At 46.9% G+C, this 18,131-nt stretch overlaps 1 protein-coding gene across 3 annotated transcripts; it reads right to left on the bottom strand.

Annotated features, from left to right (window-relative positions):
- LOC117059075 (arachidonate 15-lipoxygenase B-like) lies at positions 1-17,883 on the bottom strand. 3 transcript variants are annotated; one of them, XM_033170568.1, is made up of 14 exons: positions 17,650-17,883; positions 14,392-14,596; positions 13,581-13,662; positions 12,012-12,134; positions 9,723-9,826; positions 7,796-7,968; positions 6,852-6,995; positions 5,659-5,862; positions 4,112-4,198; positions 3,832-4,001; positions 2,976-3,097; positions 1,876-1,976; positions 640-810; positions 1-196 (listed from the first exon to the last, which is right to left on the bottom strand). In XM_033170568.1, exons 1-14 carry the CDS (start codon positions 17,794-17,796, stop codon positions 5-7), a joined length of 2,025 nt encoding a protein of 674 aa, XP_033026459.1. In that variant the 5' UTR covers positions 17,797-17,883; the 3' UTR covers positions 1-4. The 3 variants fall into 3 exon arrangements, with proteins under 3 accessions (XP_033026459.1, XP_033026460.1, XP_033026461.1); XM_033170569.1 differs by lacking the exon at positions 14,392-14,596 and having other exon boundaries at positions 17,650-17,707; XM_033170570.1 differs by lacking the exons at positions 13,581-13,662; positions 14,392-14,596 and having other exon boundaries at positions 17,650-17,809.
- Positions 17,884-18,131: the final 248 nt, after the last annotated feature.

Raw genomic sequence — 18,131 nt, 5'->3', positions numbered from 1 at the left:
GAGCTTATATAGCGACGCTGTTCTCTATCTCAGGCGGGTAAAGGTACTCATAGCCAGAAGGGATCAGTTTGGAGACAGACTCGTTCCTTTCCTCGATTTCCTGGGAGATCCTGTGCAGGTCGTTCCGAAAGGCCTCAATGAGACCCTTTGGGGCATCCTCCGTGAAATGCTCCTCAGGGTATTTCCCCAAGCGTATCTGTCAAAAAGAGGGAAAGTATCTTGCAAAAGGCTGGCTAAGCAAGAATAGCAGGCCCCAAGAGGCAGTACAGGGATCTGCCCAGAGTTCCAGGGTGGAGTTGCCAGGTCAGGATCATCCCAGACCCTGAGATTTGAAGCCCCTGGTGATGTCACAGGGCAGGCACTGGAGATGGAGGTTAATTGGGAGAGGGGAGAAGAAGAGAGCAGAAACGCTGCCCCCCCCCCCCAATTCTATAACTTGCAACCGGTTCCTGCCAGGCTGTAGCTTGCAAACTGCATGCACAGTCTTCTTAATATTTTCACTATTATTATTAAAGGCACTCTTCATCCTTTAATCACAGAACTGTAGGGTTGGAAGGGACCCCGAGGGCCATCTATCCCAACCCCCAGCAATGCAGGAATCTCAGCTCAAGCATCCACGGCAGACGGCCACCCACTCACCATATCTGGAGATTTGGAACTAAGCAACCACAGCGTGCTCAGGATAGTGCAGGTGGTGTTGATCACTGGGATGGTGTCTAAGTAGTCCTCCAAGTTTGCTGCCCCCTTGGTCTGAGGCGGCGGCTTCCTCATGGACGGGGGGAAGTTGGGCATCCACGCCCCCAAATCAAACTGCGAATAAAAGCAACCGCCCCCCAAGGATTAAGAACGCACCCTTTATATTATATTTGCAGAAACAAAAGAAAGAATATCGACTTGATGGTAGGATTTAAATAAACATTCGCAACTTTGTGGATAGGGAACAAATAAGGTAATAAAAGGGGAAATGTGATAATTGTAGAAAATAGCAGAATATAATAATGAGGATAATAAATCAGAAATGGAAGTTGAGGGAAGTCCAAAGGGAGGGAGGGAGAGACATTATGTCAGTGTTTTTCAACCTTTTTTGGGCAAGGGCACACTTCTTTTATGAAAAAAATCACGAGGCACACCACCATTAGAAAATGTTAAAAAATTTAACTCTGTGCCTATATTGACTATATATAAAGTAATTCTCTTGAATAGGAATCAAATAAACACAATTTTTCCCACGACACACCAGGCAACATCTCACGGCACACTAGTGTGCCGCGGAACAGTGGTTGAAAAACACTGCATTATGTAAATTGTATGTTATAAGTACATTTGTAACGAGAAAAAAGAAAATTACTTTTTAAAAAATATATATATAAAAAGAAAGCAGAGAGGTGGGCTACGCAATCGAGAGGCATAGAAATTTGTGAAATAAATATAAATATGAAAGCTCCGCTCGATCGGAAATCTTGTTGGAAGTTTCAGGAGAAAGAAAAGACCTCTCCTCACGTCCCATCGTTAAACTGTGGAACTCGCTGCTGCAGGAGGCAATGAAGGCCGCCAATCCGGGCGGCTTTGAAGGACGATCAGACAAATTTATGGGCTATCGATGGCTACTAGTCAAAACAGCTACGCTTTTCTCTTTTGGCCCATTGACACCATAAAATTAAACCGGTTCAACAGTCATTTTAGCTCCCCAGAGAACCAGTAGAGCTGTCTTCAGGGTGGGGCACCTTGGGATCTTTTCCCAGGATTCTTTGGGGCAAGCCATGACAGTTAAAACTACTATATAAAGCCCAACATAGGTTTGTAGCTGGACCTACTTAGTCTGCCTCGCAATGTCTACCTGCCTGGAGGTGAACATGAAGGAGCGCCCTCTCCTACCTGCCCACTGTTGACGGCAGAGTGCTGGGCCGAGCTGGTGTAAATCGCCATTGTGAAGAACTTCTTGAGCTCTTTCACAGTTTTAAATGCGGAAGGGATGCCTGCGAAGAGGAAGAGAAAAGCTAAATTCACAGAAGTTATTAATCAGGAGCGAGTCGTTTCAATAAGGAGGGACGCAGTATATGGGCCATATGCTCACAGCTACTGCTCTTGTTAGATTTCTTTTGAAAACTATGTATTCCTCAGGATGCTGAAGATCGGCTTTAAAATAGCGAGCATCTATTAATGGTTCCATACCGTCCGACATTTCAAGGATAAATTCCAGGACACAATTTTCCAGGAAGAAGAAGGAGAGTTTGGATTTGATATCCCGCTTTTCACTACCCGAAGGAGTCTCAAAGCGGCTAACATTCTCCTTTTCCCTTCCTCCCCCACAACAAACACTCTGTGAGGTGAGTGGGGCTGAGAGACTTCAGAGATGTGTGACTAGCCCAAGGTCACCCAGCAGCTGCATGTGGAGGAGCGGAGACGCGAACCCAGTTCACCAGATTACAAGTCTACCGCTCTTAACCACCATCTACCCATTTTTTCTCGCAAGGGAGTGGCGGCCATTTTTAACTTTGTCATCTTGCACAATTTCATGCCACAACCCCCCCCCCCCAAAAGTGCTTTCCGCAAACATGACACCCAAAAATGCATGTTTTGGGGTGCTGCACAAGATTGTGGCCCTCATATGCGCTTGGGGGGGGGTCGCGGTGCAGAAACATGCAAAATCATGGTGTCCAAAATGGTCACCATCCTCTCACAAGAAAAAACAGAGTGTCGTGGGTTTTCTGGGGTGCTTGCCCTTTCAGGACCTTTGAAACTTCCAAGAGTCAGTTGGCAGATATTTCCACTTTCCATTTTGTGGGGACTATTCCCCTATTGGCTATATACCTACCTCAGCCCCATGTGACTTAGAGTTCATTGAACAGCATTAAGGTACACTGAGGAGCATGGCATGTGTGGTTACTTTTATAACCGTTGGTGGATTCTTAACCCCCTCCCTCTGTTCATTGCTATAGGAAATCCCTTAATTTTATGAGGGCTGAGGGCAATACCAGAGGACGCTCGTTGCAGGAAGCCTTTCGTGAAGACGTCGCGTATCCAGGACTGCAGCTCAAAATCATCCTGCACAGAGCGGTCGTCTTTGTAATACAAGTCGACAATGCCAGAGACAAAGCTACAGGAAAGAGTCAAATAAAGGGGAAATGCTCAGCTTGCAGAATGAGGACCTCCTCATGGACCACTTGGTCCTCCACCCACAGAAAAAGGAGATTATGTGATGCCAAGTCTCCTCCACATCCAGCACTAACTAATATAATAATAATAATAATAATAAATGGGCTGTAAAATGGAAATAGAAGAGGGAACTAGATTAAGGGAATACAGCCCTTCTGAGCTACAACTACAGACACAAAATTCCCTTCACTTTGTCAATGTTTAGCTCCTAGGAATTTCTACTCCTCCTCCTCTTCCTTCTACTAATAATAACTTATTTATGCCCCACCCATCTGGCTGGGTTTCCCCAGCCACTCCGGGCAGCTTCCAATACAATATATTAAAAACACGATAAAACATCAAACATTAAAAACTTCCCTAAACTTCCCTGCCTTCAGATGCCTTCTAAGAGTCAGATAGTTGTTTATTTCCTTGACATCTGACAGGAGGGCATTCCACAGGACGGGCGCCACCACCGAGAAGGCCCTCTGCCTGGTTCCCTGCAACTTCGCTTCTCGCAGGGAGGGAACGGCCAGAAGGCCCTCGGAGATGGATGTTCCACCACCTGAGTCGGAGCCCCCCAGCCAACCCTTTGCATTCCTGCACACAGATGCAAACACACACACGTCCACGTCCTTGAATTTGGCTCCAGGCAAAACGGAGACCGGCACACTCCCACCCACTCCCCTCCCTGACCTCTCCACGGCTGCCCAGATCTTCAGGCCGTCCTCCTTGTAGTAATAATTGGGCAACGAGGACACCCCGCGAGTTTCGAGGTCTTCTGAGAGGCAGAGGGAGGAGTAGGTCATGGTCTTCATGTCCTTTTGCAGCAGCTCAACCAAGCCCTGGAATCCGACGCCAGTTGCCTGGAGATATGGGGTGGGGGAAAGGGAGTCACAACCTGGAAGGAGAAAGTCTAGGAGCAGCACAGCCCGGTTCTTCTCAGGCAGGGTAGCGTGACCCCAGGGCAGCTTACCCGGTCGAAGACGCCACCCTTTGAAATGAGGCGCTCCCGGGCCAAGGCATTGATGTGGAGGGTATAGCGGGTGTGGGGGATCAGGAGCTGTAGAAGACAGGAGAGGACAGCTTTGTCAATGGCTTAATATACATCAAAATGGGAAGTGAATCTGTAATTGTATGCTGTGAAGCACGGCTGGAATTTTCCAAGTACCGACCAGAGAAGAGTGGCAGACCAAGCTGACGGAATATGCCGAAATGGCAAGATTGACGGGAAAGATCAGAAACCAGGAAGACCAAATATTTGTGAAAGACTGGGATAACTTTTAAACGTATTTGAGAGACCACTGTAAACTGTTGAAATCATTGGCAGGAATACAATGACCTCGGGTTACGATTGCTGCGGGTTGCGCGTTTTCGGGTTGTGGACCGCGCCGAACCCGGAAGTACCGGAACGGGTTACTTCCGGGTTTCGGTGCTCGCGCATGCGCAGAAACACAAATTGACGTCACGCGCATGCACAGAAGTGCCGAATCACGTCACACGCGTGCACAAACACGGCGCTTCAGGCTATGAACGCTTCGGGTTGTGAACGTGCCTCCTGCACGGATCACATTTGCAACCAGAGGTATGACTGTATTGAAGTAACATGAACTTTGGATACTATGGATATATATTAGATGTTGTTGTTGTTTAGTCGTTTAGTCGTGTCCGCCTCTTCGTGACCCCATGGACCAGAGCACGCCAGGCACTCCTGTCTTCCACTGCCTCCCGCAGTTTGGTCAAAATACAATAGATAGATTACAGTAAAAGATGCAGGATTTTTTTAAAGAAATGGAACAGAGGGAGGGAGCGAGGTCTGAAGGTTCGAGAGAACCCTTTTCCGCTTTCTTTTTTGTTTTTCCTTTGGAATTGTTATGCTTGTGATGTATAATCTCTATGTAAAACTAATTTTAAAAAGATTCAGGCAGGTAGCTGTGTTGGTCTGACACAGTCGAAATAATTAAAAAAAATTAAAATAATTGTCCAGTAGCAATACCCAGAACAAACTTAGTTGGTCTCTAAGGTGTTACTGGACAATTAATTTTTTTTTTAATTTTAAACAGTATTTTTAAAAAATGAAATTTTGATTGGAGTTGATTAACAGGGCTATGTGATCTGCTCAGAATCACATGAAAGAGACTGTAATCTATGCATGTGCTAATCTGTGAGCATTTATAACAGAACGTGGTCGATAGCACTGGCTGAGAAACTAACATGCCAGGTGAGGGCAGCAAAGGGCAAACGCAACCCACATTCCTTTTATAACATATGGCAAATATTTATTGAATGCATCAAAAAAATTGTTTTCTCAAAATTTATCTTCTGTACCATGAAAATAAATAAAAGCATTATTTTTAAAAAAATCAAAAAAATCTGAGAGCATCCATCTTGGGTGCTGTACTCTCTTTGTTCTAAGCTACTGAAGAGAATGGATATGCTTCCTTTCTGTCTCCAGTGCAGTCTTTTAGGTATGCCCGGTCCCGAGTTCCACCAGGCTCAAGGACACAGAATTGGCAGCCTCACCTTATAGAGCGGGTGGCACATGGGGAGGTGGCGCAGGGTGGCCATGGTGAACACCTCCGCCAGCAGGTGCGTCCGGAGCAGGTGGGTGAGGGCCTGATGCACATGGAAGTCAGCGTTGCGCACCCAGGACTTGGCCAGGATCCAGTCCCATTCGGGGTCACTTGGCAGGAAGATGGGAGACTCTGGGCCAGGGGTCTGGCTGAGCTGTGGGGGGTGGCAGAATACAACATTTGCTCCATTTATTCCTGCTCCCTGTTTCCTGTTTCTTGGACAGTCTCTGATCTGTAAGAGGAGGGGGAAACTGCAGAGTCTTTATCTCTGGAGTCTCTGGTGAGATTCTTTATCAAAAGCTTTTCGATAAATCCAGTATAGTACCATCACACCTTGAGCTTCATTCTGTGCCTGGTACGTTTTGAGAAACATGTCTATCTGAACTGCCCCTTTGGAACTGCCCCGCTGCGATCACCCTTACCTTCCAAGCAGGGCAGAGAGCTTGTAAGTTCTACTCCTGGTAGATCTAGCCCCATTGAGGTCCCAGGGCCTTCCCACAGCTCCCCAAGTCTCCTCTTCCCCCAGGGCCTTCCTAAGCAATCTGAGACTCCTTCGTCTTGTCTCTCTTTGCTCCACCCTTTTCATTCCTCCCCGTGTTCTGGGAGACCAGGCAAGGAAGGGAGCTGGTCGCTGCAGGAGGGGGAAGACCCCCTAGATTCTTCACCATCCTGACTCATTTCTGTTTCCTGGCCCCCTTCCTCTCCACTCTTCTCTCCTGGCTCCGAGTCTGAACTTCTCTCTCCCACAGCCTCTTCCTGCTCACTAAATGCTGTTTTATCTTCAGCTTCCGACACCTTCCCCTCCGAGTCTGCTCCCTCTTCTGCCTCTGACCACTCACTGTCGCCTCGCCACCACTCCCCAGGTACTGAGCCTTCTTCCCTCGGGGGGGGGGGCTCCCCAGCTGGTGCCTCCCACCGCTCCTTGTTACCCAGTCAGTCCATGACAGTAAGGTTGAAACTGTGCAAGTCGACTCTGCACAACTGACAGCATTACCCGATTTAACGAGGTTGCAGAGTACCGCGGAGAACCACCAGAGGTCGCCTTCGGTCCATGATGGAGGCACAGTCTCCCTCCCCCCCCTGATATCTCCCATAGGCAGATCCGCAGCATCTTCTGAGCCCCCAGCCGCCCAAACCTGTTACCTGGATGGCGAGGGGCATGAGCTGCTCCTGGGCTGTGAGATGCAGCAAGCACAGGGGGGCTGCTATGTATTGCTGGCGGTCGTTATTGATTCCTGCAGAGACCCCCTCCAGGATGCGGTAGTCAGCAATGAAGATGGACCCCTTCTGTTTGGGAGAAGAGCACAAGACTCGGTCAAAGCTGCATCTGGTACACAGGATGAGACCCACCCTGCCTGCTGTCTGCCTCGCCAGAGTGGTGCATGCTTTGGTTATCTCCCGCTTGGACTGCTGCCATGCGCTCTATGTGGGGCTACCTTTGAAGGGGACCCGGAAACTGCAACTAATCCAGAATGCAGCAGCCAGACTGGGGACTGGGAGCGGACGAGACCACATAACACCGGTCCTGAAACACCTACATTGGCTCCCAGGATGTTTCCAAACACAATTCAAAGTGTTGGTGCTGACCTTGAAAGCCCTAAACAGCTTCAAAGGCCCAGTATACCTGAAGGAGCATCTCCACCCCCATCATTCAGCCCGGACATTGAGGTCCAGCTCCGAGGGCCTTCTGGCGGTTCCCTCCCTGCGAGAAGCTTAGTTACAGGGAACCAGGCACAGGGCCTTTTCGGTGGTGGCGTTCGCCCTGTGGAACGCCCTCCCATCAGATGTCAAGGAAATAAATAACTGTCTGACTTTTAGAAGACGCCTGAAGGCAGCCCTGCTTAGGGAAGTTTTTAATGTTTGATGTTTTATCATGTTTTTAACATTCTGTTGGAAGCCGTCCACAGTGGCTGGGGAAACCCAGCCAGATGGGTGGGGTATTAATAATAATAATAATAATAATAATAATAATAATAATAATAATAATAATATCATCATCAAAGAGGAGAGGTGTGCAGCTTGTGTGCCTCTTCTGGTGCAACAGCATTTCCCCACCAGCCAAGCTGCGGACCGCTTTCCCTCCTCACCTCCAGCTCCTTCTGCAGCGTGGTGGAGGCCCCAAGGGATTTGGCCACCATGTCCTGAGTCACAGGGAAGTTAGATGGAATCTCTGTGCATCTTTGGATCATTCTCGGGTTCAGACCGTTCAGAAACTGGTACCCAAAGAACGCGTCGTCCTTCCAGTGCTTCACGACGTATCCTAGGAACAGAGGGAGCTGCCTTAGACCGTAGAGTCAAAACAAGCGAGAGCCTCAAAACACAAGAGCATCAAGTCAGGGCTGGAGTGTGTTGAGCTTGCCCTGCGTGGAGAACATCTGATACAGGAAGGGTCTTCTCAGTTACTCTCTTCCTGATCCCAGATAGCTTAGTCTACCTTTTACGTGGGTCTGCCTCCAGGAGTCGCAAAATGAATGGAAGAGTCCAATCTCCTGGTCAGGTACCGATCAATTTTATTTTATTTTTTAAAGGCGCATTCAGAATTTTTTTGTTAGGTTTTTTTTGGGGGGGGAAGGGGGCTGTACAGTTTTCCTTTCAGTGTCAGGCAGTGTGGTGCAGTGGTTAGAGCCACTCCCATCATCCCTGATCGCTGGCTAGGAATGATGGGAGTTGCAGTCCAACAACATAAAGGGACCCATGGTTGAGAAAGGCCAAGTCAGAATGTCTGATTGGGACTTGGGAGACCCGGGTTCGAATCGCTACTCAGGCATGAAGCTCACTGGGTAGCCTCAGGCCAGTCGCTGCCTCACACTGCAACCCACATCACAGGGATGTTGGGGGATTAAATGAGGAGTGGGGAAAAACTAAATAATAATAATAATAATAATAATAATAATAATAATAATAATAATAATAATTTGTACCCCGCCCATCTGGCTGGATTTCCCCAGCCACTCTGGGCGGCTTCCAACAAAAATCAAATACATTAAAATATCACACATTAAAAGCCTTCAGATGTCCTCTAAATGTCAGGTAGTTGTCTATCTCTTTGACATCTGGTGGGAGGGTGTTCCACAGGGCAGGTGCCACTGCCGAGAAGGCCCTCTGCCTGGTTCCCTGTAGCTTTGCTTCTCACAGTGAGGGAACCGCCAGAAGGCCCTCGGTGCTGGATCTCAGAGTCCGGGCTGAACGATGGGGGTGGAGACGCTCCTTCAGGTATACAGGACCTTATATACTCCTTCAGGTATATAAGCCACCTTCCGGTCCATGGAGGAAAAAGGAGGGCTATAAATGCAACCAATCAATCAATTTCTTGTTCTCTTTTGCTGTCTACTAACCTCCCCTGTATCTCCCCGCTGAAAGCCTCAAAGGCTGGCCTGCTGAGTTAGATTGCTAATTATGACATTAAGTGATTTCATTTGCTCAAGAACTTATAACTGTTCTTGAGCAACTGGAGTGGGTTAGGAGGCGATTGTGCAATTTCCCCAGCCTGATTTCTTTGTCAATACCAGTTATTGCTTCATACCGTTAATTAGTTCATGCAAAACTGTCTCGAATTGCTTTAAGCTGCTTCAGATTTCATTATAGGTACGTTGCTTTATTATTTTACGGGCTTTGCTTTAACGCCAACAAATTCTGCAAGCTCTCCTAATGCCATTAAGCTTTGGACGCCAACGAACCGAGCTACTCCCTGTTCCGCTGTTGAGCAAATTAAAAGCTTGACTGAAGGATCCAGTGAGTGTCAGCGCATGGGCCAGGATCTGACGCTAACCTCGACTGGATCTCCCCGCGAGCAAAAGCAAAAGTTCGGGCACATTATATCAGCAGCAATCACTTTGGGGCTTCACAGGTCCCATTCACAGTCGGATCCATTGTGTTACTAAATCAGGAAAGAGCTGAGGACCCAGATTTCTGGAAACCAACCCCCCATCTCTAGGTTGCTGGAAACGAAATTCACACTATGGGGGTCTATCAGAAGCTGGTTGAGGTGAGTTTTTAACAGGGCTGCCATCTTACTGGACAAATCCGTCTCGGTGAACAAGAAGACTTTGTTGATATCTTCCAGCTTCTCCCAGGACTCTTGGCTAGTGGAGTACCCTCTCAGCTTGAGTTCCACCTGCCTGAAGTCAGAAGGGAACAAAGTGGGGGTGAACGTCAAGGGCTGAGGGTGAAATGTGCTCTTCTTTGTCCTTGAAAGGTGCCTCATGAACAGGAAACAGCCCCCCCCCCACTGCCAATCTATTACAGCGGTACCTTGGTTCTCAAACTTAATCCGTTCCGGAAGTCCGTTCCAAAACCAAAGCGTTCCAAAACCAAGGCGCGCTTTCCCATAGAAAGTAACGCAAAACGGATTAATCCGTTCCGGACTTTTAAAAACAACCCCCCCCCCAACAGCAATTTAATACGAATTTTCCTATCTAACAAGCACTTTGATCCATAAAACGAAAGCAATAAACTATACTGCAGTCACACAATCAATCAATCAATCAGTACCTGAACTGGGTTCCACACAGTCACACACACACCCCCAAAAAGCCGCAAATATGCAAAATGAATAGCAAAAACAGACAGAGCTCAGCGTAACACTCCAAACGGAAGTGTAGCGCTCAAATCGGAAGCATTAGCACTCAAAACGGAGAACATTCGGCTTCCGGAAAACGTTCGCAAACCGGAACACTTACTTCCAGTGTTTGGGTTCCAAGTTGTTTGAGAACCAAGGCCTTTGAGAACCAAGGTAGCGCTGTACTTACTGAAAGATTTGTGCACTGCAATAGCAATACCATTTGGGCAGCTTCCAAAGCTAATATACAACAGCAAATGAACCATCAATAGAAGTCAACGGGAGAATTTCAGCAGCGGCCAGTAAAACAGTGTAATGTGACACAGAGAGCATCACTAAATGCAAGAAGCCACCATCCCTAGCCCCATGACATTCTCATGGAGGAAAGACATGGTGGGTGAGCAATCTCACATGTTCTTCTTGAGGAGGCCTGCCTGGCACCAGCCTCGTCTTCCTTTTGGCGCCACACAAAGACAGTTTTTTGTTGGATAGCTCCGTCAATTGGAGTATGTTGCCGATAACACCAAAGTCGCAGGTTCGATACCCATATGGGACAGCTGCATATTCCTGCATTGCAGGGGGTTCGAGTACATGATCCTTGGGGTCCCTTCCAACTCTACGATTCTATTTTCCTTGGTATTTGGGCGGCACAAATGAGATGGTACTGAAATGTTCCATCTGCTTTCAATACGTGTACAAAATTTCATAGAATCATAGAGTTGGAAGAGACCACAAGGACCATCCAGTCCAACCCCCTGCCAAGTAGGAAACACAATCAAAGCATTCCTGACAGATGGCTTGTCAAGCCTCCGCTTAAAGACCTCCAAAGAAGGAGACTCCACCACACTCCTTGGCAGCAAATTCCACTGTCCAACAGCTCTCACTGTCAGGAAGTTCTTCCTAATGTTTAGGTGGAATATTCTTTCTTGTAGTTTGAATCCATTGCCCCATGTCCGCTTCTCTGGAGCAGCAGAAAACAACCTTTCGCCCTCCTCTAGATGACATCCTTTTATATATTTGAACATGGCTATCATATCACCCCTTAACATTCTCTTCTCCAGGCTAAACATACCCAGCTACCTAAGCCGTTCCTCATAAGGCATCGTTTCCAGGCCTTGGACCATTTTGGTTGCCCTCCTCTGGACACGTTCCAGCTTGTCAGTATCCTTCATTATATTATTATTATTATTTTACTTTGGTTGTCAGTCACTTTCGGACTTTTTTTTTGGTATGTCCCGCTTGGCGGATTTCTGAGGGGATATACTGAGACCTTTCCTAGGCATTGTAGGAGGTGTGAATGGCCAGAGCAACACTGACTAGCATTATTCCAGAATTCTCCTTCCCCTTGTCTGTTTGTTGTGTATTCTGTGGTCTGTGTTTGATCTGGACTAAGGATTCTCAACCCATGTGTTCTGATTCGAGACATGATCTCCAATCACAGAACATTTCAAGATTTGGGCCTCTGCTGTTGGCCCTGAAACTCTGAGCCATGATTGGCAGCGTGGAAGTTTAGACAGCCAATCACGCTGGGAGTGGGAGTGGCCCAGGCCTTCAGAAATGTATATAAGCAGTTGCTTTGCCCCTGTTGTCCAGTTCTGTTAGTTCAATAAAGGTTCTTGCTGTTATCACTGTGTTGCCTCGTGGGAAACCACATACACTTCACTGCCTGTGCGTAGCCCAGAAAGTGGTCTGCATTAAGGAACGTGATCTGCCACCAACATTGCAGCTTCTTTCCCCAAACTTACTGGGCTTTGGAGCGATTGGCAAAATCCGCTGCTTTGACGAAAGAAAACCTGATGTTTGTGTCCAGTTCCTTGGGGGATGCAACGTCCAGATGGAAAGGGATGCCCTCAGCAAACTTCTTCCACCTGTGCAGAAGGAAATCGGTATCACAATGTCATGTACTGGTTGGATGCAAAAATGGTGGGAGGAACCGGCTCGGGAACCACCAAGAGAAGAAGGCTCAGAGCCCAAAGACTGGTGTTGGGACGATGCTAAGTGGCCAGAGGGAGAAACTTGGGAAGAGATATCGGAAGCTGAAGAGACAACAGAGCTTAGTGAGCGGGGAGAGTCTGTGTCAGACGGAAGTCCAGAATCGGAGGTAGAAGCTGAAGTAGGAGAGGTAGGAGATTGAGAGGCAGAGATGAGTTAGGCTGGTAAAGAAGCCAGGGGGTCTCTCCCTCCTTCTGTGACCAGCTCCCCTCCCCACTGGTCCCCCAGGACCAGGAAAGGTATGAAGTGGAAGGGCAAAAGACAGGCACGCCGGCATAGTCTGTAATTGCTCGGGAAGGGCCTGGAGGAGGAGGAGACTTAGGCAGCTATGGGAAGGTGTGGACCTTCACAACTGCCTCATTGGGGCAAGACCTACTGAAAAGAGTTGCTGTGCTCATTAGGCCTGGCAATCCTAAGCAGACCTAGCTTCTCCCAACAAAGAGTTAACTTCACTTACTCCTTGTGATTTATTGCTGGCTGGCTCCTGACACATAAGTGGAACCAGCAACAAAATGTTGCAGTGTGGAGTCGGGAGAGGGGAGAGCACCTACTCATCCACACCTTCCTGCCGGAAACTCCATTCCATTCATCATCATCATCATCATCATCATCATCATCATTTATTATTTATACCCCACCCATCGGGCTGGGTTTCCCCACCAGCCACTCTGGGTGGCTCCCAACAGAATATTAAAAACACGATAAAACATCAAACATTGAAAACTTCCCCAAACAGGGCTGCTTTCAGATGTCTTCTAAAAGTCAGATAGTTGTTTATTTCCTTGACATCTGCTGGGAGGACGTTCCACAGGGCAGGTGCCACCACCGAGAAGGCCCTCTGCCTGGTTCCCTGTATCCTCACTTCTCGTAGGGAGGGAAATGCCAGAAGGCCCTCAGAGCTGGACCTCAGTGTCCGGGCATAACGATGGGGGTGGAGATGCTCCTTCAGGTATACTGGGCCAAATGGGTTTCCCATCCATGGTTTCCCATTCCACTCCCCAACAGTCAGCCGGCGTTCTGTGTCCACTGAGCACAGGGGTTTCCAGCACACTTAGGCTTCTTCCCCTGAACAATTTGTTGCATCCCTACAAACCTTGGGTTTCCCCCAAAGTGTGCCTGTCAGTAACCTGCGCAGGTGGCGCCATTTTGGCTGCCTAAGCAACGGCACTCGCACTCTGAACATTGGAAATGGAAGGAATGAGGACTAGAAGCACAAACAGACACCCCCCCCCCCTGAGAGCTGGAGGCAGAACCCAGGAATCCATTACACAGGCACAGACGCACAGTTTGCATTACTAGACGTTTACAGCAGCCATACTCACTCGTAGCAAGATTGTCTGAGCTGAAGCTGCTTCTTCCGATGGTCCTGGAGTAAAGGAAGAGTATCCATGGCTGGTGTCTTCGCTGGAGGGACAGAGAGAGAAAGAAAGAGAGAGATGGTGTTTATTATGTCAGTCTGCTTCATTCAGTTCAGATCTGGTACAGTGGTACCTCAGTTCTCAAACGCCTTGGTACTCAACTTGGAACCCAAACACTGCAAACCCGGAAGTAAGTGTTCCTGTTTGCGAACTTTTTTCAGAAGCCAAACGTGCTCCATTTTGAGTGCCACGCTTCTGTTTGGAGTGTTACGCTGAGGTCTGTCTGTTTTTGCTATTTATTTTGCGTTTTTGCGGCTCTGATTGCTTTGTTTTTGTGACAGTGTGGAACCCAGTTCAGCTACTGGTTGATTGATTGATTGATTGATTGATTGATTGTGTGACTGCAGTGCATTGTTATTGGTTTCATTTTATGGATCGATGGTCTTGTTAGATAGTAAAATCCATGTTTAAATTGCTGTTTTAGGGGTTGTTTTTAAAAGTCTGGAACGGATCAATCCATTTTGCATTACTTTCTATGGGAAAGCACGCCTTGGTTTTGGAACGGACTTCTGGAACAGATTAAGTTTGAGAACCAAGGTACCACTGTAGTTTATATTTTCTTATGAACAGTAAATACCGTTGGTCACCATGTGGGGGGGCATGCTGTCCAAACAATCAACAGGCTAAAAGATGGTTTTGCAGAGTAGGGACCCTCTTCTCTCTCTCTCTCTCTCTCTCTCTCTCTCTCTCTCTCTCTCCAAGCAGGCCCACTTACCCGTCCCCTCCCTCAGCTCCAGGGTGTCAGAGCCCTCAATCCACTGATAACATGGAAATCTGTAGACTTCTCCTTTGTGGGACGTCACCGTGACAAAATTGCAGTACCAGCTAGTGGACAGCACATTAAATACAGCTTCTTTGTGGAGACGGAGAAGCACGATTTCCCCCAGATCCTGCTCACAGGTGACTTTGTAGTCATGCACCTGCAACAGAAAAGTCGGGAGATCCAGAGGCAGTCTTAGAAAGCAGGAAAGGATGATAAAGTCACAGATTTGAACTCCAGGTGACAAACCTCACCTTTAACTTAGCCTGTAGGCTCTATGGGAATTATCAAAGACCTCAGCCATCCTTGGCGCTGCGGCCCTCGGAAAAACCCCATCCTCACTCAGGCAGCTAGCTGCTTGTTGGACTAACCTACTGTTACTGATGGATGCAACAAATAGAAATAACTTGCCTCAGCACCCCCTGCCCCAAATAGAAGCAGACACGGGGTTTGTCTCCCCCCCCCACCCCCGTGATGGGTGACTCTCAAGGAACAGAGGGAGTGGACCAGAAGACTGCATTTTGGCCCCAGGACTGTGTTTCCCCACTCCTCGTCCACACTGATTGCATACCCTTCATTCATAAATAAATGAAACATCAATGCAATAAATAAAAATATTGCATTCCTTGGCTGGACTTGGTTTTCTTCAGAACAAGACCATTACAAAAGCCGCTTGCAACAGAGTACAGCTTAAGTTAAGAAAGAAAATGTAAGTTTCATAACCTAGTTCTTCCAGATATTCTCCGGTTACGGGAACCAGGGGTTTGCCAACAGCAAAGAAGGAAGGAAGGAAGGAAGGAAGGAGCCATGAAACTCACTTCTGGAAAAAAGAGGAAACACCCCCTGATTTCCCTACCGGAGGGCAATCCGTTGCAGGATACAGAGTAGAAAACAGGCGGTGGGGGAAGGGTTAAGCACCAGCTCACTTTCCCCTGCCCTTCAATGCCCCATTATCACTCTTGCACTCAGAAATGCAGCCTGGATTTTGTTAGAATGTGGTTGTTGCTTTTTTAAAAAAATGATTTTTATTGATTTTCAAATTTTCACAGTTATATAATACCGTAACATAACCACCATTATATCATTTGCTCTGCCGAGCATACGACTTCCTTTTTCTGATTTCCTTCTGTTACATTTTCTTTTTTGCACATTTATAACATCTCCATCCTATATTTATCTTAGCTTGTCGTAATGCTCACTTTTATCTTAAATAGGAGAGACCTGGTCTGAACAGAGACCTTTAAAGCCCTAAACGGCCTCGGTCCTGTATACCTGAAGGAGCGTCTACTCCACTCCCATCGTTCAGCCCGGACACCGAGGTCCAGCTCCGAGGGCCTTCTGGCGGTTCCCTCCCTGCGAGGAGCAAAGCTACAGGGAACCAGGCAGAGGGCCTTCTCGGTAGTGGCACCCGTCCTGTGGAACGCCGTCCCATCGGAGGTCAATGAGATAAAAAGCTACCTGACATTTAGAAAATACCTGAAGGCAGCCCTGTTTAGGGAAGTTTTTAATCTGTGATATTTTAATGTATTTTAATATTTGTTGGAAGCCGCCCAGAGTGGCTGGGGAGACCCAGCCAGATGAGCGGGGTACAATTAAAAAATTATTATTATTATTATTATTATTATTATTGGATTCTTATCTCATTATACATGACAAAGCTATTTTTAGCCATCTCACCCATTGCTTTTTCCTGTAAGACCAATTGCAGTTGTTAACAGTCGTCAACAGGTTTTCCACACCCATCAGCCACTCACCTGTTCCCATCACCCTTCTGAGTAATACCCCTCCCCACCCTCTCACTATATTTAAGGGTCTGGGGACTTCCGTTTCAGTGTATCTGAAGAAGTGTGCATGCACACGAAAGCTCATACCAAGAACAAACTTAGTTGGTCTCTAAGGTGCTACTGGAAGGGAAAAAAATTATTTTTTATTTTGTTTCATTTTCATTATGTTTTCCTTTAAAGCCATACATGCAGTGAATTTTAATCATGTGTTCCATAATCTATACCATGTGTCAAATTCTATATTATGCCCAATGTCTATTTCCCATTTCATCATCACCTCCTTGACTTCTTCATCTTTTGTATGCCATTCCAACAAAAGATCATAAATTTTTGATAACATTTTTTGTTTTACCCTCCAACAACTCTGTTTCCAGCTTCGATCTTGAAATTCTAAAGCCATTCTTAATTCTATCTTTATTTAAAACATCATTGATCTGATGGTACTGTAACCAACCTGACAATTTATCGGCTAGTTCTGCATATGGTTTCATCCTTAGCCCTCTATCATATTCTATTAGCAACTCCCTGTATGTAAGCCATGAATCTTTCATATTTAGCCTTTTTGCTGATTCTACTGGAGAAAGCCACCATGGTGTTTTCCGTTCTAACAATTCTTTGTACCTCACCCAAACCTCATATACTGGCTTTCTTATAGAATGATTTAGGAAGGCTCTGTGATCTTTTACTTTATCATGCCACAGATAGGCATTAATTTATTGGAAAATTAATTTTAAAACGTTTTAAAAAAATAAATTACACGGGTGGAGCCTTGAGATTTCCATTCTTCTCCTGACCTAATTTTAAAGTCATCAAGTTTCAGACAGAGTTAAACTTGCTTCGGGGAAAGTGGAGAAGACCACACCAAATTAATAGGGCCAAGATGTCTCGTATTATTTTGAATCAATATTCTATGAAATCATCATTAGGCATTTTTATATTGATGGGGTTTTATTAAAAACTCAGTGCGTATAGCACACTCTGTTTAAATGTCACTGGAAGGGTTTAACTGGTTAACCACTGACTTGTTAGACAATATTAGGAAGGGAGGGGGAAGCTATGGCCAGAGGGGTAGAAATAAACACGCCTATTTATCAGCAAGTTTTAACATGGAAAGCATGAGCAGGCAAAAGAGAAGGTTGATTTCAGGCACGTATCAAACCATCAAAGCAAACACACAAACACAATTTCTTCTCAGGAGAAAATGCAACAACAGATTTTTCATTTTCCCAGTAGCAGAAAAGCATACTTAACATTTTACTTCTTAAATATTATTATTTTGCTCCTTGGGGAAGATTTGACTTTGCTTTTCAGTGTTACCCAGCTCATCGGAGGGAAATGTAAGATATGCCCTTAAAAAAAAAAAGAAATGTTCTGCCGCCCCCTGCACACACACGCCCCCCCACAACCCATCCTGTTCAGAACCACTCACCGCTCCTCTGTAGAAATCTGGGCCCCAGTTGTCCAGCACAGTTTTGGGGCTCTCGCCATGGGTGCCCACCAAGGTGGCAAAAACAGAGTCAATGGTGCCAGCACGGAGCTGCTTCCCAGTCACCACCTGCACGTTGTAAGTGGCCATGCTGGAGGCTCAGGTAATGTGGAGTGGGTTGCTGGCGTGCACGACCCCGTGGGAGCAGGGTGTTCAGGACGTCCCAGGCACCCAACTCTCTACCTCTTCTCTCAATAATGGGTCGCGCAAATAAGCCAACCTTTTCAGCAAAAAGAAACAGCCCCACCCCTTCCTACAGCAGAGCTCCACCCATGGTGCCCAGGGGTCAGAAGAGGACGGTGAACTTTCATGCAGTTGACCAACCCATCCATGCCCTGGAGCGGCCAAATTCTTGAGAGAGAGAGAGAGAGAGAGAGAGAGAGAGAGAGAGAGAGAGAGAGAGAAGACTTGAGGAAACAGGAGGA

The sequence above is a fragment of the Lacerta agilis genome, chromosome 14 (assembly GCF_009819535.1).
Source record: "Lacerta agilis isolate rLacAgi1 chromosome 14, rLacAgi1.pri, whole genome shotgun sequence".
In the NCBI taxonomy this organism is placed as follows: Eukaryota; Metazoa; Chordata; class Lepidosauria; order Squamata; family Lacertidae; genus Lacerta; species Lacerta agilis.
The sequence above is the reverse complement of the archived record's forward strand: the minus strand, read 5'-3'. Positions and strand labels throughout refer to the sequence as shown.